We start from the raw sequence: 24,143 nt of genomic DNA on the forward strand, positions 1-24,143 counted from the left end.
ACAACGAAACTAGACTCCTATCTCTCACCATATATAAAAATCAAATGAAAATGGACTAAAGACTTAGAAATCTAAGACCTCAACCTATGAAACTACTACAACATTGGGAAAACTCTCCAGGATACCCAGGGACTAGGCAAAAATTTCTTGAGTAATACCCCACAAGCACAGGAAACCAAAGCAAAAATGGATAAATGGGATCACATCAAGTTAAAAAGCTTCTACGCAGCAAAGGAAACAATCAACAACATGAAAAGACAATCCACAGAATGGAAGAAAATATTCACAAACTATCATTCGGACAAGGGATGAAAAACCAGAATATATAATAAGCTCAACCAATACTATAAGAAAAAAACTAATAATCCAATTCAAAAATGTGCAAAAGATTTGAATAGACATTTCTCAAAAGAAGACATACCAACGTCAAAAGATATATAAAAAGGTGTTCAACATCATTGATCATCAGAGAAATGAAAATAAAAACTACAATGAGATATCACACCCCAGTGAAATAGCTCATATCCAAACGGCAGGCAAAAACAAATGCTGGTCAGTATATGGAGAAAAGGGAACCCTCTTACACTGTTGGTGGGAATGAAAATTAGTATAACTACCATGGATAGCAGTTTGGAGGTCCCTCAAAAAATTAAAAATAGCATTACCACATGATTCAGCAATCCCACTGCTAGGTATAAACCTAATGATTGAATTCATGGAGATGGAGATAGTAGAAGGATGGTTACCTGAGGCTGGGAAAGGTATTGGGGTGAAGGAAATAGGGATGATTAATGGGTAAAAATATAATTAGTTTGAATTGTTTATAACACAAAGAAAGGATAAATGCTTGAGGTGATGAATGCCCTACTTAACCTGATGTGTTTATTAGGGATTGTATACCTGTGTCAAAATAGCTCATGTATATTTTATTCCATAGACATAGAAATATTCATTTCATTTACTTCCTCATTAGTGACTTTTGTTAACTTATATGATACAGGGAATTGGTTCATCTACTTCAAATTTATGGGCATAAAGTCATTCATTGTATTCCCTTATTATTTATTAAAGTCTACAAACTGCAAATTGAAATTAAAAGAAATAATATCAATTACAATAGCCTCAAAGAACGTAAAATATTTTGGTATAAAATCTAAAAATATGGCCAGGCCCAATGGCTCATGCCTGTAATCCCAGCACTTTGGGAGGTCGAGGTGGGTGGCTTCCCTGAGCTCAGGAGTTGGACAGCAGTCTGGCCAACATGGCGAAGCCCCCGTCTCTACTAAAACTACAAAAAAAAATTAGCCAGACGTGATGGCAGGTGCTTGTAAGCCCAGCTACTAGGGAGGCTGAGGCAGGAGAATCACTTGAACACGGGAGGAGGCAGTTGCAGTGAGCTAAAATCACACCATTGCACTCCAGCCTGGGTAACAGGGCAAGACTCTGTCTCAGGGGGGAAAAAACATCTAAAATATATACACAGAATCCATATCTGATAACTACAAAAAACTGTTGTAAAAAATCAGTGAAAATCCAAATATATGAGAAAACATACTGCAATGAAGAACAAGATAATTCAATATTGCTATTCTCCTCAAAATGATTTGCTAAGTCAATATAATCTCTATAAAAATCCCAGCAAGATTTTTTTGACAAACTGTTCTAAAATGTGTAAGAAAAACAAAATGAACTAGAATAACCAAGTAAATTTTCAAAAATAAAAATAAAGTTGGGGGAATCTCATCATCTAACTTCAAGATTTACTGTAAAAATATACTAATCCAGCATTTTGGGAGGCCGAGGTGAGCGGATTACCCAAGGTCAGGAGTTAGAGACCAGCCTGGCCAACATGTCGAAACCCTTTCTCTACCAAAAATATAAAAATTAGCCAGGTATGGTGGCACGTGCTTGTAATCCCAGCTGCTCCGGAGGCTGAGGCAGGAGAACCGCTTGAACCCAGAAGGCAGACATTGAAGTGAGCCAAGATTGTGCCACTGCACTCTAGCCTGGGCAACAGAGTGAGACTCCATCTCAAATATATATATACATGCACACACTAATAAAGTAAGTGAGGAATTTGCAAAAGATAGATATATGGATCAATGAAATAGAAAACAGTCAAAAAATAAATATACATAAAGATGTCCAATTAATTTTCAATAAAGCTGCAAAGACAAATTAATGAATAAAGGATAGTCTTTTCAACAAAGGGTCATTGGATAATAAAGGCTCAACTTATCAGGAGGACATAATCCAAAATTTTATGTACCTAATAACAGAGTTTCAAAATACATGAAGAAAAAACAGATAAGACTGCAGGAAGGTGTTCGCTTTGGCAGCACATATACTAACATTGGAATGATACAGAGGAGATTAGCATGGCCCCTGCGCAAGGATAACATGCAAATTCATGAAGCGCTCCATATTTTTAATGGCCATACTGCCCAAAGTAATTTACAGATTCAGCGCTATCCCCATCAAGCTACCAATGACCTTCTCCACAGAACTGGAAAAAAACACCTTAAACTTCATATGGAACCAAAAGAGAGCCCACATAGCCAAGTCAATTCTAAGCAAAAAGAACAAAGTGGGAGGCATCACACTACTGGACTTCAAACTATACTACAAGGCTACAGTAATCAAAACAGCATGGTACTGGTACCAAAACAGAGATATAGACCAATGGAACAGAACAGAGGCCTCACAGGCAATGCCACACATCTACAACCATCTGATCTTTGACAAACCAGACAAAAACAAGCAATGGGGAAAGGATTCCCTGTTTAATAAATGGTGCTGGGAAAACTGGCTGGCCATGTGCAGAAGGCAGAAACTGGACCCCTTCCTGACACCTTACACTAAAATTAACTCCAGGTGGATTAAAGACTTAAACATAAGACCTAACACCATAAAAACTCTAGAAGAAAATCTAGGCAAAACCATTCAGGACATAGGTATAGGCAAGGACTTCATGACAAAAACACCAAAAGCATTGACAACAAAAGCCAAAATAGACAAATGGGACCTAAACAAACTCCACAGCTTCTGCATAGCAAAAGAAACTATCATTAGAGTGAATCGGCAACCAACAGAATGGGAAAAAATTTTTGCAATCTACCCATCTGACAAAGGGCTAATATCCAGAATCTACAAAGAACTAAAACAGATTTACAAGAAAAAAACAAACAAGCCCATTCAAAAGTGGGTGAGGGATATGAACAGACACTTTACAAAAGAAGACATACATGAGGCCAACAAACATGAAAAAATGCTCATCATCACTGGTTATTAGAGAAATGCAAATCAAAACTACATTGAGATACCATCTCACGCCAGTTAGAATGGCAATCATTAAAAAATCTGGAAACAACAGATGTTGGAGAGGATGTGGAGAAATAGGAACACTTTTACACTGTTGGTGGGAGTGTAAATTAGTCCAACCATTGTGGAAGACAATGTAGCCATTCCTCAAGGACCTAGAAATAGAAACTCCATTTGACCCAGCAATCCCATTACTGGGTATATACCCAAAGGATTATAAATTGTTCTATTATAAGGACACATGCACATGAATGTTCACTGCAGCAGCACTGTTTACAATAGCAAAGTCTTGGAACCAACCCAAATGCCCATCAATGATAGATTGGACAGGGAAAATGTGGCACATATACACCATGGAACACTATGCAGCCATAAAAAACGATGAGTTAGTGTCAATTGTAGGGACATGAATGAACATGGAAACCATCATTCTCAGCAAACTGACACAAGAACAGAAAATCAAGCATGGCATGTTCTCACTCATAGGTGGGTGCCGAACAATGAGAACACATGGACACAAGGAGGGGAGCATCACATACTGAGGTCTGTAGGGGGGAACCAGGGGAGGGACAGCAGGGGGTGGGGAGTTGGGGAGGGATAGCATGGGGAGAAATGCCAGATATAGGTGATGGGGAAGAAGGCAGCAAACCACACTGCCATGTGTGTACCTATGAAACAATCTTGCATGCTCGTCACATGTACCCCAAAACCTAAAATGCAATAAAATATACATTTAAAAATAAAAGACTGCAGGGAGAAAGAGGAAAATACAAAATTATAACTGAAGATACCCTTCTCTCAATAAGTGATAAAAACAGACAGAAAATCAGAATGACTGTAGAAGACTTGAACAAGACTATCAATCAAGCTGACCTAACTGAAATGTATACAATATTCCACCCATCAATAGAAGAACATGCATTCTTTTCACATGCACAAAAAAATATTTACCAAGATATACAATATTCTGGCCAATAAATTTTAAAGGATTCTAGTCATATAGCCTTATGTATATTAAATAAGTTGAATTTATATTAATAAGTTGAATTTGGAGTTTAAAAAAACTTCAGGCCTAGAGGGCCTCAATGGTGAATTCCACCAAATACGTAATGAAGATATAATGCCAATTTCATAAAAACTCTTTCAGCAAATGATCAGGAGAGTCTCATGGGGCTCATTATATAATGCCAGCATTGTCTTGTCACCAAAACTAGTCATATATTACAAGAAAAATGCAGACTAATATCTCTCATGAACATATATGCCCAAATTCTAAATAAAACTTCAACAAACCAAATCCAACCTAATATAAAAAGAAATGCATATCATTTCAGATGAAGTTTATCTCAGGAATGTAAGTTTTGTTTAACATTCAAAAATTATGTACATAATTCACCATGTTAACAAACTTGAAAAAAATCATATGATTTTTTTCAATGGGCACAGAAAATGCATTTAACACAATCCAGTTTCCATCACTGGTAAAAACTCTTAGCAAACTAGGAATAGAAGGGAACTTTCTCAGTGTGATAAAAGACATCTTAAAAACAAACAAACAAACTTACAGGTAACATCATAATTAATTGTTAAAGATCAAATATCTTCCCCCAAATCATGAATAAGATTGACCACTCTCATCACCTCTATTCATCACTGTAATAGAGGTTCTGGCCTGTGAAATAAGGCAAGAAAAAACAACAGCATCTAGATTGCAAAGAAATGAGTAAACATATCTTTCTTTGTAAACAGTATAGTCATCTAAGTAGAAAGCCATAAGGAATCTACAAAAATCTATATATACAAGTTATAATTAAGTTTGGTAAGATTGCAAGATAAAAAAACACAAAAATCAGTTGTTTTTCAGTAAGATAGCAACAATCAAAACTGAAAGTTTTAAAAATGCCATTTACAATAGCATCCAAAAATATTAACTACACAGGGAAAAATCTGACAAAACAGGTGCAAGACCTATTGACTGGAAATGTTAAAACACTGCTGACAGATTAAAGAACTAAAGAAATAAACAGATATACCATGTTAGGAAACTTGATAAGGTGTTCCTTTTCCCCAAAATTGATCTATTGACTCAACATAATTCCAGACAAAATCCTAGTAGGCTTTTTATAGAAACTGACAAGCTGATTCTAAAATTCATATGGAAATACAAAAGACTCAGAGTAGCCAAACTAACTGGAAAAGAACAAAATTGAAAAACACTACCTGAATTCAACACTTATAAAGAAATAATAATCAAGACACTGTTGTATTGATATACAAATAGACAAAGAGATCAAGAAACAAAGCAGAGTCCAGAAATAGTAACACAAATACATGAATGGTTTCAACAAATGTACAAAGATACTTTAACAGAAAAAGAACACTCTTTTCAACAAACAGTGCTAAAATAAATATCTATATCCCAAAAAACTGAATTTAGATCCATACCTCTCTCCACATATAGAAATTAACTTAAAATGGACCACAAATCTAAATGTAAAATATAAAATTATAAAACTTCTAGAGGAAAAACAAAATGAAGAAAATATTCATCAAATTGGTTTAGGCAGATTTCCTTTTTTTTNATTTTTTAAAGGCAGGGTCTTGCTGTGTTGCCCAGGCTGGAGTAGAGTGGCACAATCACAGCTCAGCTCACTACAGCCTCCAATTCCTGTATTCAAGTGATCCTCCCATCTCAGCCTTCCAAGTAGCTGGGCGACATGCGCATACCACCACACCCAGCTAATTTTTCAAACATTTTTGTAGCAGCAAGGTCTTGCCTTGTTTCCCAGGCTGGTCTCAAACTCCTAAAATCAAGTGATCCTCCAGCCTTGAGTTCCCAAAGTGCTGGGATTACAGACATGAGCCATGATACCCCGCCTAGGCAAAGTTTTCTTAGGTACAACATAAAAAGCATAATCCATAAAAGAAAAAAGTGATAAAACGGAATTCATCAATTTAAAAATTAGGTTCTTTGAAAAACGCTGTCAAGAGATTTAATTTTCTTCTCATTGTGTTTTCATAGACAAGCCCCAGACTGGTAGAAAATATATGCAAATGATATACCTCATAAGAAGGTAGTAATCCAGAAAATGTAAAGAACTCACAAAATCAGTAAGAAAATGTTTTTACCACACAAAAGATTTGAATAGATACCTATTAAAGAAGATATACAGATGGCAAATAAGCACATGAGAAGATACTCAGTATCATTAGTCATTAGGGAAATGCAAATTAAAACCCAATAATATACCATTCACCTATTAGAATCACTAAAATTTAAATGACTAACCATACCAAGTATTGGCATGGATGTGAATTAACTAGATAGAATACTGACTTACTGGTGGTGGGAACATAAATGATATAACTACTTTGGAAAACAGTTTCTCAGTTTCTTTAAAAGTTGCACATATATCTACCATATGATCCAGCCATTCTCAGGTATTTCCCCAAGAGAAAGGAAAGCATATGTCCATACAAAGACATAAAAACTTCCATGTGAAACTTCACGGCAGCTTTATAAGGAGCAGCCAAAAATTTGAAACAATCCAAATGTCCATCAGCAGTTGAATGGATAAACAAATTATGGTGTATCCAGACACTGGTACACTATTCAGCAGTAGAATAAACTAATACACCATGAATTAATCTCAAAATAAACAGGCTGTGTGAAAGAAGCTAGACAAAACAGCAGTATATAATGTATGATTCTATTTACAAAAAGTTCTAGAAAATACCAACAAATCTATAATGAGAGAAAGCAGATCAATAGTTGCCCTGGGACAGGAATAGGCAACTGGAAGAGGGAAGGTTTACAAAGGAAACACATGGGATCTTTCTAGGGTGACTGATACTTTTATGATTTTGACTGTGGTGATAGTTACAGCTGCAAATACATATGACAAGACATCAAACTGTACAATTTAAATAAATAAATTGTACATTTTAAATTGTGCCGTTTATTTTAACAATTACACCTCAGTAAATCTCTTTAAGATATTGTTTAAATAGCTATCAAAAAAATTTTTTTTCACAATACTAAGAAGGAAAAACAGCCCTATAGGGTAGTATATAAGGGGTAACCTAGTGTGAAGAGTCAGACAAGCCTCCTTTAGAAACCAGTATTTAAGCTAAGATTAGAAGGACAATAAGTAATCATCCAAGCAAAGACCAAAGAGAGGAAAGAGTTTACAGAAGTAAGTGTGTATAAAGTGCATTGAGGCCAAAAAGAATGTGACACTTTCAAGGAACTTTAAAAGATGAGTCAGGGCAGAGAAAAGGAGGGGTGAGTCTAGTCCGCTAAAGGGGCCAAATCATCCAGACACGTGTTCTTGAAAACCATGCTACTACAAGTAACATACCTTATCAATTTAGAATCTAAGAAACACGCAATTTAAATTAAATTCCTACTGTGTGATTATATACTTTAATAATGGAAAAATAATCCATGGATATAAATTATCTATTACAATACAACTTTGAAATAAAGAAGTCTTCTTTACTACAATATAACTTTGAAATAAAGAAGTCTTGTTGGGGACAGGGAACGTTCAGTTTAAGTTTACAATTGCTGTTAGTTTCCCTACAAGTAAAAAGGATTCAAAATACATATGTATTTGCATATGCATATATTTTTAACAGCTTAGGGGAAGAGTTTACCCATTAATTCTGCCCCTTTTTGTTTGTAATAACAACCTAATTCCTGACATTATATTATTATATCTTCATTTTGCTGTCACCACAGATAGAATGTTTCACATATTTATATATAAAATTGTGAGAAGAGTCCTGCTCTGACACCCAGGCTGGAGCACAGTGGCATGATCATAGCTCACTGCAGCCTCAACGTCCCAGGCTCAAGCTATACTTCCACTTCACTCCCTCTTGTAGCTATGACCACAGGTGTGCGCCACCATGCCCAGCTATTTTTTTAATATTTTTTGTAGAGATGAGGTCTCACTATCTTCTTGCCCAGGCTGGTCTCAAACTTCTGAGCCCAAGGGATCATCCCGCCTCGGCCTCCCAAAGTGCTGGGATTACAAGCCTGAGCCACGGCACCCAGCATACTTCCATTTTAAATGTGCAAAATGAAATATCCAAGTCTGACGAACTTAAGTGGGATAAAAACATATCCCTTTATATTTGACTAATATAAAGACCAAGACTCATTATATGTATATAAATTTATATAAATCTCAACTACTTTACAAAATTAATTCTGAAGAACCCCCTGCTAAAAGAGAATGTCATTCAAACAGATTATAGCAAAATGTTTTCTTGCTTCACATTACACTGAACTATTCAAATAAGTACAACTTGAATTAGAGTCTATATCTTTGATTATTATATTTGAAATATATTTCCTATTCTCTATCCCAAATCCTTTAGTGTAGCTTTGGCTGAAAAATCAATGTTCTTTTTGTTTTACCTGTGTAAGGCAGGAATGGCTTGTTATTCTGAGTGTTTTATTCTTTTCAAATGGAAACAGAAGACGAATCAATGCTAAGAGAACTGAAGTACCACTTTTGATACTATATTTGCTTCTGCATTTCTTCCCCCAACTATCAATCTTCTATCCTCAAGAAGCATTTGAAGAACACTTTTATTCCCTAGTGAAATCCCTATAGTAGAAAAAAAGCTAAGTTACCATGGAACCAACCAATTAATTTTGACACCTGCTTACCAAGATTGATCAATCATTTTTGATGTCTGTTTGTAAGGTTCCTATCCTTCAGTTTTTAGAAAAAGATTTTCAAGATAATTAGTGAAGCGAGATTTTCTAGTCTTTCCTGCTGTGTTATTACTTCAAATGCCAGATAAAACAAGCTACTATCTTCAAATAAACCTTTCATAGGTTTATTTGCATGTACTTTACCAAGAAGAATTTTTTTCTACTAAATATAATCCCTCTCTTTAACATTAAATATCAATATTTTCTTTATCCCTGAGAGTATACATAATAAAACAGATAGTTACACCAGTTATATTTACTCTAATTAATAGCTTGTATTCCACAGAGAAATGCAAAAGCATTTGCTCAACAGAGGACAATAAGTCCTAGGAAATAACAGCTTCCAAGGAAATGATGAATACTCAATGATTAGCTCAGGGTTTATTGTTTTTTAACAGTATCTACACCAAATATCTATTCTTCTACTCACTAACGTATTTTGTTTATGAACACCACCTCTCAATGTTATTTAAGCTAGTTTTAACTTGTTCTGTGATCTTTTTAACTAGGACAACGTCTGCTAGCGAGGTCACAGCCTGCTGATTCAGCTGATTAACAAGTTCCACTACTTTAAAATGTATTATAAATATGAGCTTCTCAGGACTACAGCAATTTTTATCCTCTTTAGACAAATGGAGCAAATCCACCCTCGCAAAGGCCAATATCCCTAAATTACATATAAATCAGGCAATCTCCCTATTTATGTAAAAAAAAAAAAATGTAAAGAATGGGTGAGGCTTTTTCACTGACTACCAGTTTATATGTTCAAAATTCTCTCTTGCTAGGTAAAGACGCTGAATGCTACTGTCATAGCAAAAGTTTAACAGCACAAGTTAAAAAAAGCTGCTAACAAACAACATCTTCAAACCCTTTTTAAACTTTTAAATAACACCTCTTCTGATTTTTTTTAGAAAGTATTTGTAAAACAACATTACTATATTAAAAAAAAAAAAGGAAAATATACTGTGTTTAAACTCCAGAAAATTGTCCTACACTACATTATTAAGGTGAACCACAGTCTTACCTTTGCCTTAGGGCCCAAGAGAAATTTCACCTAGATTCTGGCTACCAGCCTGACAATATCAGTAATCTACAATATTCAGTGTAATCTCAGAGCCACAAACCAACCAGTAAACATCATATTAAGTATCTATAAGACTAAGAAGCTGTCGTTCTTAATGACTGTTATCTATACTTTGTTAGAAGACTGCCCCAAAGTTAACTGACTTATTTGCTACTCCCCCACACTTATCCATTGCTTATTTCAGGCAGGAACGTAGTAAACATCAACCAATACAAAGAAAGTACCGTAATAAACATCAACCAATACAAAGAAAGTACCTTCACCTTAGCGAAGCAAACTCCTTAGGCTCCTCGTGCTTCAGAAAAGTCAAAGCGATGTTCCCGCACACTAGCTAATACTGAATTAACCGATTAGAAAAAATCCATTATCCTCACCACATAAAAACGTCTGGGTATTTCATCCTTCTATCTAACCTAAAGTCGCCTTCCTATGTCTCAATTCAAGACTGTCCTAGCAAATTCAACACAGCAAATTCGTTAAAAGTACAAATTCTGGAGTGTATGCTGGCTCCAGATGTGCCAGCTGATTTGGAATCACAGCTCGGCCCCTACTACTGTGTAATCTTGGGCAAGTTACTTAAATGTATCGCCTCGATTTCTCTCCGTAAATCCAGCATAATAATTCTAGCAACTCACAGAGTAGTTGCAAGGAATAAATGAGAAAATCGACGTAAAGTGCTTAGAAGAGCGTTTGGCACTTAGCAAGCCCATCATAAACTCTACTTATTGAGATCACTATGATGACTAAATAAATGTTAGTAGGGGTCACCTCTAGAGAGGAGGATGGGGGAAGAGAGGCACTGGTAGACCATAACTTTGAACCTTTACACATTTGTATTTAAATTTTTCACAATTCGCATATATTTCATGAGGGACTTGGATAATTTCTGATTTTAAAATATTATCCTAAGAAAATGGTGCTAGGCATCGTAACTGACTGTGAAAATGTTCGTGTGGAGCAGCGGATCAGAAGCCGCTGCGGACATCTGGAACGCTCGAGAAAGGCTTTGCTCCTCGTCGGTCACCGCTCCGCGCGGGCCCGAGCGCCCCAGGGGCGCCACGGGGCTGGAGGGGGCGCGGCTCGGGACCCACTCCCGCCCGCTCCCGCCGCGCGCTGCGGTTCGCTACCGGCCCGGGAATCCGAGGCCGCGGCGGGGGAGGCCAAGAGCGAGTCTGGGCTGGAGGTTCGGGGTCCGGAGAAGGCACTTACTTGAACCTGCCCTGGCAGTGCTGGCACTGGTCCCCCACCCAGCCCGGGTCACAGAGGCAGGTGGAGTTGACACAGCGGCCCGAGAAGCAGGAGCCGGTCCTCTCACAGGGCTTAGACTGGGACACCTGCGCGTACAGCGCCAGGTAGAGGAAGCCATAGCACAGCAGCCAGCTGTTCCCGTCCAGCAGCCAGGAGGAGGCGCCCCCGCCGCCGCCGCCGGCCGGCCGAGCCCTCCACAGCCCCGGGGCCGCCGGCTGCGGGGGACCAGTGTGGGCCTGGCCCCCCGTCTCCATCTTCCCCGGCGCCCCTGCCCCGCGAGGCTGCGCTCGCCGGCGTTGACAGAGATGCTGCTGACGGGAATTCTGGCCGCAGAAAACCTCGTCGCCGCGGCTGCTTCTGCTCCTCACCGGCGCCCGTCCCAGTCCCGCTGCCCGGTCAAGAGGGGCAGAGCCCAACCGCCGTCGCCTCCGCTCGGCTGCCTCCAGTCGCACTCGGGCATCGCCGCCCAGTCTCCTGACCTTGTCCTTAGCGGGCCGACCCCACAGCCGCGGCGTCCTGGGTCTGCCCGGAGGCGGGGAGCGGGCGGCGCAGACAGCACCCGGCGCTCCAGAAGGGACCTGACCGGGAGGAGGAGGGGACCCCGCGCGCGGCCCCGCCTCGCCTGCGGCCCGCGCCAACTGCCTCTGCTCAGAACGCCGCGCACCCGGGAGGGCGGGGGCCGAGCGGGAGCCCCGAAGTGGGCGCGCCCAACGCGGAAGGGGGCGCTCAGGGAGGCGGCAGTCAGCTCCGCCTCGCGGGTCCGACAGCCGGCGGCGCCCGAGCAGCCATTCTGTCTCTGGCGCCTAGAACCCGCCGCGGCGGCAGTGCCGGGAGCCCACGATACGTGGGGCCGCCCCCTGCCATCGCGCGCGCCCACGCTCCCCCCAACAAGCCCGGCGTCTTGGTCTCGCCCCGCCCCTGACAGGGACAGGGGACTCGCCCCGCGCGCGCCCACCCTGCCTGGCCCGCGCGCTGAGGAGATACTGGCCCCCCAGGTGTAGCCTACGTGCCAGTCCCCCGCGGCCCGCGCCGGACCCCGGCACCACCCGTACCCCGCGCCCGCGGAGCCCCACAAATGAGAGATCGACACGGGCCTCGCAGCTTCAGGAGAAAAGAAGCCCTTCCCATCGGCTGTCTGCAGCTGCAAAAGTGCAGCGCTATATATACAGCGCTTTTTCTTTAGCTCTTCCCCCTTCCTCCGCCCCATCCTCCTGCCTATTTCTCCTTTTTCTTTTAAAAGAGAAAAACTCCAACACACAAAGAGGTGAGCATGTGCAGCAGGCAAAAGCCTTAAAGGCACCGCAGTCCGACCACGTTGTAGGGTCAGCGAGGGCTGGGAGGGGCGGGGACTGGGGACTGGACGGTCACCGCGGAGGGACCCCGGAGGGGGAGCCATTGCTGCCTCGGAAATGAGGCCCCCGCCCCCAACAAAGAACTGCGAGGCTCCGAGCCCCGCGCGTTCCACCCCTTGCAGACGCTGCCTCCGAACCCCACGTCTCTCCTTTTCTGCCTGTCAGTGCTCCCTCCTCCATCTGGGACGATCTGCCTTGAAAAATATTGCAGCATCGGGGCTTTTTTTCAGAAGAGCATAAGTGATGCCCAGAAAAGAGCCGTTTTCCTTCCTCAGCAGCACTTTTTCTTCTTCAGATGACTTTGCAAGATTGGATGGCATATTCTGAGTTTTTTGCTTTGTACTTTTGTGCCTTCTCTAGACAGTTGCCTGTTTATTCGACCCCCTTGAGAAAGGAAGCCAAACACACATTGCAGCCATATATCTTCGAGTTGCAGCAATGTTGCTGGAGTCCCACCAAAGAGCAAGCAGTATGTAAAAGAATTCGAAATCCACCAAAGGCATTTCTCACAGAACAAAAAGAAAACAGAAGAAAGAAAAGTTTGTTGTAACTACACAGTCAAAATATTATTAGGATTCAACTCGTGTTTATTCTGCGTCAGTTCTTTACATGTCTCTTATCCCCACTTGCAGATGAAATCCTCCATTAACCCCATTTTGCAGATGAGAAAGAGCAACTCAAAAAAAGGTTAAAATATTGGTCAATGGTTAGGAGTAATGAACTGAGCTTTAGACACGAGGCCTCTAAACTGCTGTGCTTTTTCCACTGCTTCTATTAGCAGATGCTTTGTTCTTCCTTTGGTGAATAAAATATAAATGTTGGTTTGGTTTACAAATACCTCAGCAGTGACTTAAGGAGGAAAAAATAAAAACAAAGATCCAGAAGGAAATGGCTCCTTTGCAAGGAAAAGGGCAAAGGGAAATTCATGATTCTCATTGGTATACGGAAGAAATCATAATTTCAGGATTTTATCAATACCAGAAATGTCCTTATCAAACCTAGAATTAGGATGTCCCCTTCTTCCCTTAACATCTTTTCCACAACAGGCTGCCCCTTAGAGACTTCTTGAGATGAGTGAAGAAGCAGAGGAGAACACTACAGACACCCGTTAAAAGGGAAGATACTGTTCTGGATCACATCTTTTCATTTCAATGGCTGTGAAATCCAGAAGAATTCTTTCTAGTGTCAGCCATATATGAACATTTTCTGCTGCTTTTCCATTCTTCTCCATCTGCCAGCCAAAGTCAGCCGCATCTTTCTCACATCTACGGTAGAATCACTTTCAGACGTAGGGAAAGTGGCCAAGCTCTTAAAACCATCAGTGAGTATGAAGGTAATTCAGAGGGTGCGCTGTAGTCCCTTTGACAAGAGAGATCACAGCTCAGTCACATACTGACTGTAGCCTATATTTGAGCAGAGTTTGCCCATTAAAAACACACTCATAAGTGGAAGTTGAACAATGAGAACACATGGATACAGGGAGGGGAACATCACATATTGGGGCCTGTTGGGGGGTGGGGGGCTAAGGGAGGGATAGCATTAGGAGAAATACCTAATGTAGATGACAGGTTAATGGGTACAGCAAACCACCATGGCACATGTATACCTACATAACCTGCACATTCTGCACATGTATCCCAGAACTTAAAGTGTAATTTTAAAAAATTATCTTTTAATTTACTAACCACTATAATCGGCTCAGTACTTCACGTTGCACTGAAGAACATGCAGCCCCACGGGCCTCCTGTCAACATTGCCTTTAGAATCAAGCTGAATATATTAAATTTCCATGAAATTATTCTCATAAGGATCTCAGAATTTTCACCCACCGTGTACTGTGTTTCTCTCTCAAACACTTCTAGTCAACATTTACTGAATAAGTATAATGAATTTAAGCAAGAGAAAACGAAAATGAATAAAGCTTGATTTCTACCCCAGATTAGCTTATCTTCTATCAGGCTCACTAGACTGTGAGCTCATTATACAGTTGAGTGTCACATACTTTACAAATGTAGAGGCAGAAAACTTAAATGATTTTAAATGGTCACACAAAAACTCAATGCCAAAACTTGCCTAGAATGATGAGTTATATTTCAGTACCTTCTACGATCAAGAAATTTTAAAGCTCCAACATGATATTCTCTTTTTTTTTCCAATGTAGAGTCAGCCTCCTAGAAGTGCTATATCACAGTGAAATAATCCATAGTTTGGTAATAGCAGTCATAAATCTAGCAAAAAGGTGAAAATTTACTCCAAAGACATAGTGGGGGAAGATTCACCCTACTGAAGTAGGATGAAACTGGGTTTTTTTTGTTTTTGTTTGTTTGTTTGAGATGGAGTTTCACTCTTGTTGCCCAGGCTGTAGTGCAGTGGAATGATCTCGGCTCACTGCAACCTCCACCTCCCAGATTCAAGTGATTCTCTTGCCTCAGCCTCCCAAGTAGCTGGAATTACAGGCACTTACCATCACGCCCAGTTAATTTTTTTGTCTTTTAAGTAGAGACAGGGTTTGGCAGTGTTGGCTAGGCTGGTCTCGAACTCCTGACCTCAGGTGATCCACCCGCCTTGGCCTCCCAAAGTGCTGGGATTACAGGCATGAGCCACCGTGCCCAGCCTTGGATGAAATTGTTAAAAATTATCTATTTAAATTTATCCAAGGGGAAAGATAAGAAAAGACTATTTGTTTTCTTTAGCCTTATATCAGGAATGTTAGATGTTTTGAGGTGTATATTTCATTTCCAATCACTCCACTTAACAATGGTATTATAATACCATGGACAAAAATCTGACATGACATCACCAGATTGTTTAAAGGAAATTTAAATAATTTTTTTAGAAGAACAAGAGAAATGATAGCCCAATATCTTTTGATTGCTACTCAAAAAGTAAAAGATCCTATTTGGGCTAATGAACCAGAGCAGGCTCTTCTCGGATGGTTAATTTAAGAATCTCTGCTCTCTGGTTATTGTTCACCCTTTGACTTATATAAGGCTTCTGAAAGCAAACAAGATAATGAGAGCTGCGGATAGCTTGGCCTCAAGAGCTAGAAATGCATTCACTCAAAGGGACCCACGGTGAAACTGGGGCAGTATTCTTAAGACATTAATAGATGATGAATGGTCTGTAAGGTTAGACAGTTAAAAAAAATCAAATTTAGGTATTTATTAAAAAATTATTGATGACATTTAAAATGTTTATATGGCAATGGATCTGAAACACCACCACAACCCCAATCAAAATCTAACATTCTGCCTTCTCTTGGATTCATTCTTTTCTTTCATCGGTTTCCCTTGCTGTCACAGTTACAAACACACACATACACTTCTGCCAATTTTTCTACTTAACACATTTCAAACATATTGTTATAAGTAAATCCAGGGAAATAAATCCAAAGATTATAAATTCACTGTGCTGGGCTACTACATTTTTTTTTTTTAAGCTGGGAAATAAAATGAACAACCTTAAACTTTTAATCCCAAATATTCAGTCTTGTCACCAAAAAAAGTTGATTGCTAATAGTCAATTGTAGAAACTTGTCTTTTGTGAAATCTAATTCAATTAAAACATGGGCTAGGGCTTCCAGTTAAACATAGTAAATCAAGTATTTGCCTTTATCTCTGCTCCCTCTGCAAACTCTACCAACATGACAGGAAAGATTTTTTTTTATTTTTTTCAGGTATAAACTCAAAATGATAAAGAAAATAAGAAAACAACCCACTTGTAGATGAGAGGTGGCAAGGAATTTGGAATTTTCAATGAAGGAGAAAAGTGAATGGAGAAATAATAACTAAAACATACACACTGTCAGAGATGAGTAACAAGAAGAAACAAATCTGTTTCTCCCAAAGATCCCAGGAAAGCCTCAGGACTCAGATGCAAGAGTTATCAGGAAGGCAGAGGTGGGGCTCTAAAATAAAAATAAGGGGAATGGTTCAGAGCAGAATAAGGACCCAGAGTCTCCCTCTCATCCTAAGAAGCTAAACGCTACCCCTAACTCAGCCCTGATAGAGGTTTAATCTCTTGGGAAATTGAATCAGAGGCTCCAGACTTGGAGCACCAGGCATAGTAGAAGGAGGGAGTGAGGTACACAGCTGGAAAGTGAGAGACTAAGTGAAAATCTACATATTGGTAAAATTTCCCTGCCATCTTTCCTCCTGTTCCCAGAACATCAGTAATCAAATGAATAACCCTCAGACAGAAAACTGAAGAATATTTATCTGCAGAAGTTAAATGGTTCCAAGACAAAAAATACTGTCATTTGGCGTCTCCCAAACAAATGGAAATCCAGCTCCTGGATCACTCTACAGTGAAGCCTGATAATCAATAAGCTTTGCCCAATCCCTTTTTCCATAATTTCCTCCTATATAAGGCCAGTAAATGTTCACCAGACATAAAAGATAGAAATGAAACAAAAACAAATAAAGAAAAGGAAATGAAAGGAAACAAAGTCAAATGATATGGAAAGATTTTGTACCATGAAACAAAAGTGGATATTCTTCAAAAAATAAAAAATAAAGGGAAAATCAGAAAACAAAAATACAAATAAATAAACAGTAACCAAAATTAAAATGCAATAAAATTTGGGAAAATAAAGTGTAGGAAATTTCCTAGAAATTACAGTGAAAAAGTAAAGAAAGTTTCTCCTGATTGATGAAGGAAAAACTAAGAAAATTAGAGAATTCATTAATAGATACTATTTTAAATTAAGCATTTATACTATAAATACATGTATTAATGTGAGAGTATATTAATATACAACATATATAGGAGCAAACAAAATTTTTTTGTATCAGTTCATCCTAGTATTAACATAAGGAAATTTCCCAGAACCAAACTGAACCTCAAGATGAAAGACCCACCACAACCAAAAACACTGAGTAAAAAGACTCACAAATTGAGGAGAAAAAGACAAATGCAATGGGTTGGAGGTAAGAATAGCCTTAAAATTCTCAACAACAAACCTGAGATATAAGGGAAAAAATAGATATATAAGGGAAAATTATTTTCAACCTAGAATTCTATACCCAGCGAAGCTATAGTAAAGTATGAGGATAAAGACATTTATCAGTAAGGTATGAGGATAAAGACAGACAAACATTTATAAAATTTATCTCCCAGTGTGCCCTTTTTAAGGCTGCTACTGGAAAATATAATAAAGGAAGAAATAGAAGAGAATTGTGCAGGGACATCTCAGGATGACAGACAGCTGTGCCCTTGGCCAACAGAATAACCAATCTAACCTGGAACAGAGGGCTAGGGAGAGAGTTATCCATGAAGATTATGGATATGAGTTGTTACAATTTGGATCTGTGTCCCTACCAAATCTCATGTTGAATTATAATCCCCAGTGTTGGAGGCAGGGCCTGGTGGGAGGTGATTGGATCATGGGAGTGGAGGTCTCATAAATGGGTTAGCACCATCCCCTCAGTGCTATTCTGGTGATAGTGAGTGAGTGAGTTATAATGAGATCTGGTTATTTGAAAGTGTGTGGCACCTCCCTGCTTCCTCTCTTCCTCTTGCTCCAGATATGTAAGACATGCCTGCTTCCCCTTCTGCTATGATTGTAAGTTTCCTGTGGCCTCCCCACAAGCAGAAGCCACTATGCTTCCTGTATAGCCTATAGAACCATAAGCCAATTAAACTTCTTTTCTTCATGATTTAGACAGTGTTGGATATTTCTTTATAGCAGTGTGAGAACTGACTAATACATGAGTATTTGGAAATGTTTGGACTTTTGGAAAGAAGATTAACAAGATGTGACTGATCTTGGAGTACTGGCGGAAGAAATGGAATAAATACATAAGAATTGGAGAAAATGAACAAAATAAGGCAATTGTTGACTAGAAAAAAATTAAAGACTAAAAAAAATTTAAAAAAATAAAGAAGTCATTATATGTCCAAATTGATGCATCCAGAAATAGCAGTACAATCACACTACATTGAAGAAAAGATTTGAAAACTTCTTACTCTGGTACACAGGAAAGAAAGGCAGGAGATGTACATTTTATTATAAGGCTTTTAGTACTCTTTGATTGATTGAAAATTAAAAATTAATTCTAAGATTAAAATAACAAATAAATATGCGCTTTCATAATAAAATAGAGAGTCATGGCACACGAGACTCATAAAAACCTGGGTTTGATTCCTAATTCTACCATCTATATCCTGGTTGCCCTTGAGTGATCCATTAACCTCTGTGCCTTAGTTTCCCAACATATAAAATGAAGGTAGTCAAATACCTATCATTGTTCATTTTAGGGCTGAGATTAGGGTCCAAATAGAATATATGAAAGCAACTAGTAAATGATAAACCATTAAACAAACTTTGATACTTAATGTTCTCCAAAAATTATTATTAGGAAGAGAATTAATTATATTCCCATGTGAAGGAAAGGATTACTAAAAGGGATGATTTGGGTCAACACACACACACACACACACACACACACACAGGCAGAGATATAAGAAGAAATAATTTTAAAGATATATATAGCCCAAGCTCCTTATTTTCCAAGGTTCAATAAAGTTAAGTTACTTGGCCAAGATCACATAAGTAAGTGGTAGCAGAGGGCAAAATTAAACCAAACAAAAACCAAACAGCCAAAGCATGAACCTTGAACCAAAAACTCAGAACCAAGTGAAAGTTCACCAGAAGGGTTAAAATGCATAAATTAAAAGGCCAGCCCAGTCTGTAACATAGCAGATTATCAACTAATATAATCTGCTCTATTGCTATATTAATTAGCTGATTACAGTTCCTTCTTAAATATGGAGAGAAGAGACAGAAAAGAAATCGGCATGCCTTCAAAAGAAAAATAGCAATTAGACAAGCAGAGTCAGCAACAGAATATGCCTCTTGAAAATGGAGACGTGAAAATTTGACTCGTTGAATCAGGGGAGAGTGTGAGAAAAAGGAAAGGAAACAAATGAAGAAAGGGCATGGCCCAATGACTGACAAAATATGTACAGAAGTGCCTGAATTTGGAACTCTTTTAGCTATTGCAGAACAACTAATAGGCGTCCCCATTGTCTCTCCTCCTTGGGATAATGTTGAAAGGAATGAGGGCATGAAGAAGATAAGAGGGTCAGGGACCTTTCCTCCATTCCATCCAGGAAATCACTTGCTGGCACTTTCCTTCATAAAAGGCTGGAGGGTGGGGGATTGCTGGGACTCTTTTTAAGAATACAGTTCTGTCAATTAAAATGAACAGAAGTTCAACTTGAATCAAGTAATAAAAAAGGAAATATTGTACTATTTTATTTTCAGAAGTCATAAATTTGCTCTAATAGATAATTCTAATTTCTCAAGGTAACTTTTATTAGGAATCACTGCACTGTGTTGTATCATCTTAAATCTAAATAAACCAATTTTAAGATGGGTTATACAATGAAAAAATAGTGTCATTGAACATAGGCACTTTTGATTTTGAGAAATAGAAAACATCGTTTTGGTTGTAAGAACATCCGACAACTGCTACAATCCAAGTCTTAAGGCACGGCTCACATGTAGATAAACCAGGTAAAAATTTCTATAATCCTTAGTTAAATTGAGATTTGTTTCATGTACTCTCTGTTTAAAGAAAAGATCAGTCACAGTCAGTAACAGGAAGTACTTAAAAAGCAAAAGCTTCCAAGCAAAATAAACAATTCATAAGAACAATAACATACTGGCTTTTAGAAAGTGGCTTGGGGTTCTGACCCAAAAAATATGTTTATGTTTACAAGGAAAAGAGCATGAAAGAGAGTTATGGACCCTCTCAAAGGAGAGACTAAGCCATAAGGATGCAACAAGATTTTCTTGGAAAGAGCTCAGAGACAAAAAGGAACCACAAAACAACATACATATAAAAAAAGAAAAATATCTGACAAATGATAGCCAGGCCCCACAAATCCCAATAACACGACATTTCACTTATTAAAACCATCAGTCTTGGAAGACTCCAAGCACAGTAATTTTGAAAATGTACACAAGTAAATTAAAACCAGGCTTATGATTCTTCTCATTTTAAGTCCCTTACTCCTCTGCAAAGCTGACGTGAAATTTAAAATTAAATGAAAGAAAGTCAACATGAACCTTGCTGATTTTAAGCAAGAGCCCCAAGTTTTACATTTTTAAGTTGGAATGTAGTCTAAAAGTCTTTCTGCATGTGAAAAGGAAGCATACTTTGCTAGGAAATTTTGTTCCAGGGTAAACAGAAAATGCTATATCTACAACTAGGAAGCATGTGTGAAAGTTTTATTTATTAAGTTATCTGAACCACTTGGTAGCAGATATTTTAGGAGATGTTTTATGGCCATGTTTTGTTATTACTGGACACAATCCTTTCTGGAGGTAGCAGGAGGTAGTGCCAAGAGAACTGGACAAAGGACCAGCAGACCCAGTCTCTGCAACCAAACAGGGCATGCCTCATTCACCCTCAGTTTCTTTATTTGTAAAAGAACAAAAAATATTGGCCCTCCCTGAACATTGTTGAAAGAACCCAAAATCCAAATAAGATAAAAGGTCCAAATTATTTTAAAAACAGTGAAACCTTATTGAACTGTGTCACTTCGATTTATTTCTCTGCACAAGGACCCAGTGACACTAGAGAACCATAGAGCAAGCTCAATAATTCCTCTGCATCTAGAGCCCCCATTGACTGTCAGTGGGGTGGGGAGTGGTGAGGTAGCAGCAACTTCACCGCCCATGGCTTTATACCTAGGCAACATCAGCAACCACGTGTATAAGGTGACCGCAGTGACCACCGAAAGACCCCAGAGAACAAAACACACTGCCCCCACACTCTTGCTACAAACTTGGAACTCCAGCTAGGGATTCTGTCCTTTAGGCTAAGAGTTTGGGGGCACTTGTTCCATTGCAAAAGGCTTTGAAGGGCTAACATATTTCGTTGTACCACCATTAACATCTTACCATGAATGACTTGGTACCAATTCTTGAGAGTAGTTTTTATAATGAATATAAGAACAATATAAAGATATATCACTTCTACTGCCACCAACAACTCCCCCCAACCCAGAACACACACAGCACACACAATGTGAACATTCTTTGTTACCTGGCCTCTTAGAGGAAACATGAATCTGAGAAATCATTAACATCTTAGTGATCTTAGCATAATATCCATGGAGAGAATGTTTATTTCTTAAAGGAAAACCGAAAGTGGGAATGAACACAAAGGAGTTAAATACTAATGGTGAGATTTGAGACAGAGTGGCTTCTGGATGAAAGATTTGACATATATCACAAGTCAGTTATTGGTAGGGAGCTTCTTACATCCCCTAAGTGGAGATCAAAACTAGCAGTGGAATTTTGGCATCTCTGACTATACAATGAAAGAATCTAAGGGGAGAATTAAAATTAAAGGTTAAGTCTTCACTGGGAAACAGTCTTCCTAAACTCAAGTCTGGCAGATATCATCACCAACAGTTCTGCTATTTTTAATGGCTAGAAGGGTCCTTAAGGAAATGTCAATCTCTAAGATTATCCCAACTCTCCTCTGCATAAATAATAACATCATTACCGACAGATTCTTGGCTCAACTGATCTTCTTTTAAACATGCAGACTAGTCAAAATGAAATACTTATTAGAGAAAGATTGGAAAGGGTAAAACTGAAAATGATCACTCAAAATTAGAAAAAAAATCAGCCTCATTAAAAGGGGAAAAAATATGGGCATTCTGAGCTAGCCAGACACCAAAAATATGTATGAATAAACAGCAAAGCAGCAGTACTGTGTTGGTATGATGGCCTTTGAGGGTGCAATGACTCAAAGGAAACCACCAGAGAAGCCAGTGCTAATCCCCAGCACATGCTCAGAGGTTTATAGATGCCCAGCAGTCCTGGCAGGTCGACAATATTATATCAGCCGGGAACATTTCCTCTGGCTTATGTTCAGTGTATGCCCTAAAGTCTCAGGACTTTCTAGTGCTCATTATTTTTATTTTAACTCTGGTGCTGGAAATGCTATCCTCATTCCTATGAATGCTTAATCTTTCTGAATCATCCTAAACTATCTGTAGCAATTATCATATGATTAAATTCTAAAGTTAAATGTTAAGTTTAAAAAAAGACTCATTAGTTTTAAATTTTTCTGCCTCTTCATTTTATCAAGTGTCTTTTCATTCCTTTATTATTAGAAAATGTAAATAAGCATCCAATCATCCTTAACATTTATTATTTTATAGCTCTTATCAGATGTCTACCGTTTTTCTCCCAACTTAAAAGTCCTAGTCATTCACCTCTGGGCTCTTCTTGCCACTGTAATTTTTGTAGCTGACCTTCTTTAAACTATTTCTTGTCTAGCTCAGTCATTTTTAAGATAAAAAAGATAAAATAGAACAGGACATTCAAAATTAGGATGGCTATATATTCTGTAAAAACGAACATAAATGTATCACATGGTTTTCTGTAAACCTTTTTAACCAGAATAGTTTCTTATTTACTTAATTTAACTATCCTTCTCTTTAAAAAGATGTATTCTTTGAACTGTCCATAATGGTGTCTATATGCTTTTCCTGAAGGGTTATAAAGTCGGTATCCGTGAAGATATTATTTAAGTTATTTCCTTCTGAGATACATTAGAATCATAGACTCTTGAGGTAAATTTCTGCCTTTGGTGTGTTCATCTACCTGGTTAAGTAAAATATCTAGAGGCTTCTAGATTTCCATGATTATGTATTTTAAATAGTCTGCTATTCTTTACCATCTGCATTAGATAATTATGATAGGAGACAGGCTCTTAACTCTTTGTGGGAAAAACTATCCTGCCCACGTCCTCCACTGATAAAGCCCACTTAGGCAGCTGTGTTTTGCACACATGATTCTGCTCTCCTCAGCTAGTGATTAGAATAGAGGCAAGCACCAACCTGTGGGCAGCCAATCCCTAGGCTCATTGGCAGTTTAACAAGGTGATTGGCATGAAAGTGCCAATCAAACACTGGATGCACTGGGACAACCAAATTCTCACTTTAGGGAATTTGAATTAAGAAACTAGAAAGGGTCAGGTGCAGTGGCTCATGCCTGTAATCCCAACACTTTGGGAGGCCAAGGCAGGCAGATAACTTGAGGTCAGGAGTTTAAGACCAGCCTGGCCAACATAGTGAAACCGTATCTCTATTAAAAATACAAAAATCACCAGGCGTGGTGGTATGTGCCTGCCTGTAGTCCCAGATACTTGGGAGGTTGAGGCAGGAGAATTACTTGAACTCCGAAGGCAGAGGTTGCAGTGAGCCGATCACGCCACTGGTACTCCAGCCTGGGAGGCAGAACAAGACTTTGTCTGGAAAAAAAAAAAAAATATATATATATATATATGTATGTATATATATATATGTATGTATATGTATATGTGTGCATATGTGTATATATGTATATGTGTGATACACATATGTACATGTGTATATATGT

At 38.8% G+C, this 24,143-nt stretch overlaps 1 protein-coding gene and 1 non-coding gene across 2 annotated transcripts in view; one reads left to right on the plus strand and one right to left on the minus strand.

Moving 5' to 3' along the window:
- ATRNL1 (attractin like 1) overlaps positions 1-12,018 on the minus strand; it is an 829,354-nt gene extending 817,336 nt beyond the window's left edge. Inside the window, 1 exon segment of the mRNA XM_017543810.2 lies at positions 11,346-12,018. Within this exon segment, the coding sequence (XP_017399299.1) occupies positions 11,346-11,638 (293 nt within the window). The 5' untranslated portion in view covers positions 11,639-12,018.
- Positions 2,324-2,430, plus strand: LOC119473479. Its single transcript, XR_005202694.1, has one exon. It is a non-coding gene; the product is annotated as a U6 spliceosomal RNA (small nuclear RNA).
- Positions 12,019-24,143: the final 12,125 nt, after the last annotated feature.

This window comes from Cebus imitator, unplaced genomic scaffold (genome assembly GCF_001604975.1).
Source record: "Cebus imitator isolate Cc_AM_T3 unplaced genomic scaffold, Cebus_imitator-1.0 Scaffold161, whole genome shotgun sequence".
In the NCBI taxonomy this organism is placed as follows: Eukaryota; Metazoa; Chordata; class Mammalia; order Primates; family Cebidae; genus Cebus; species Cebus imitator.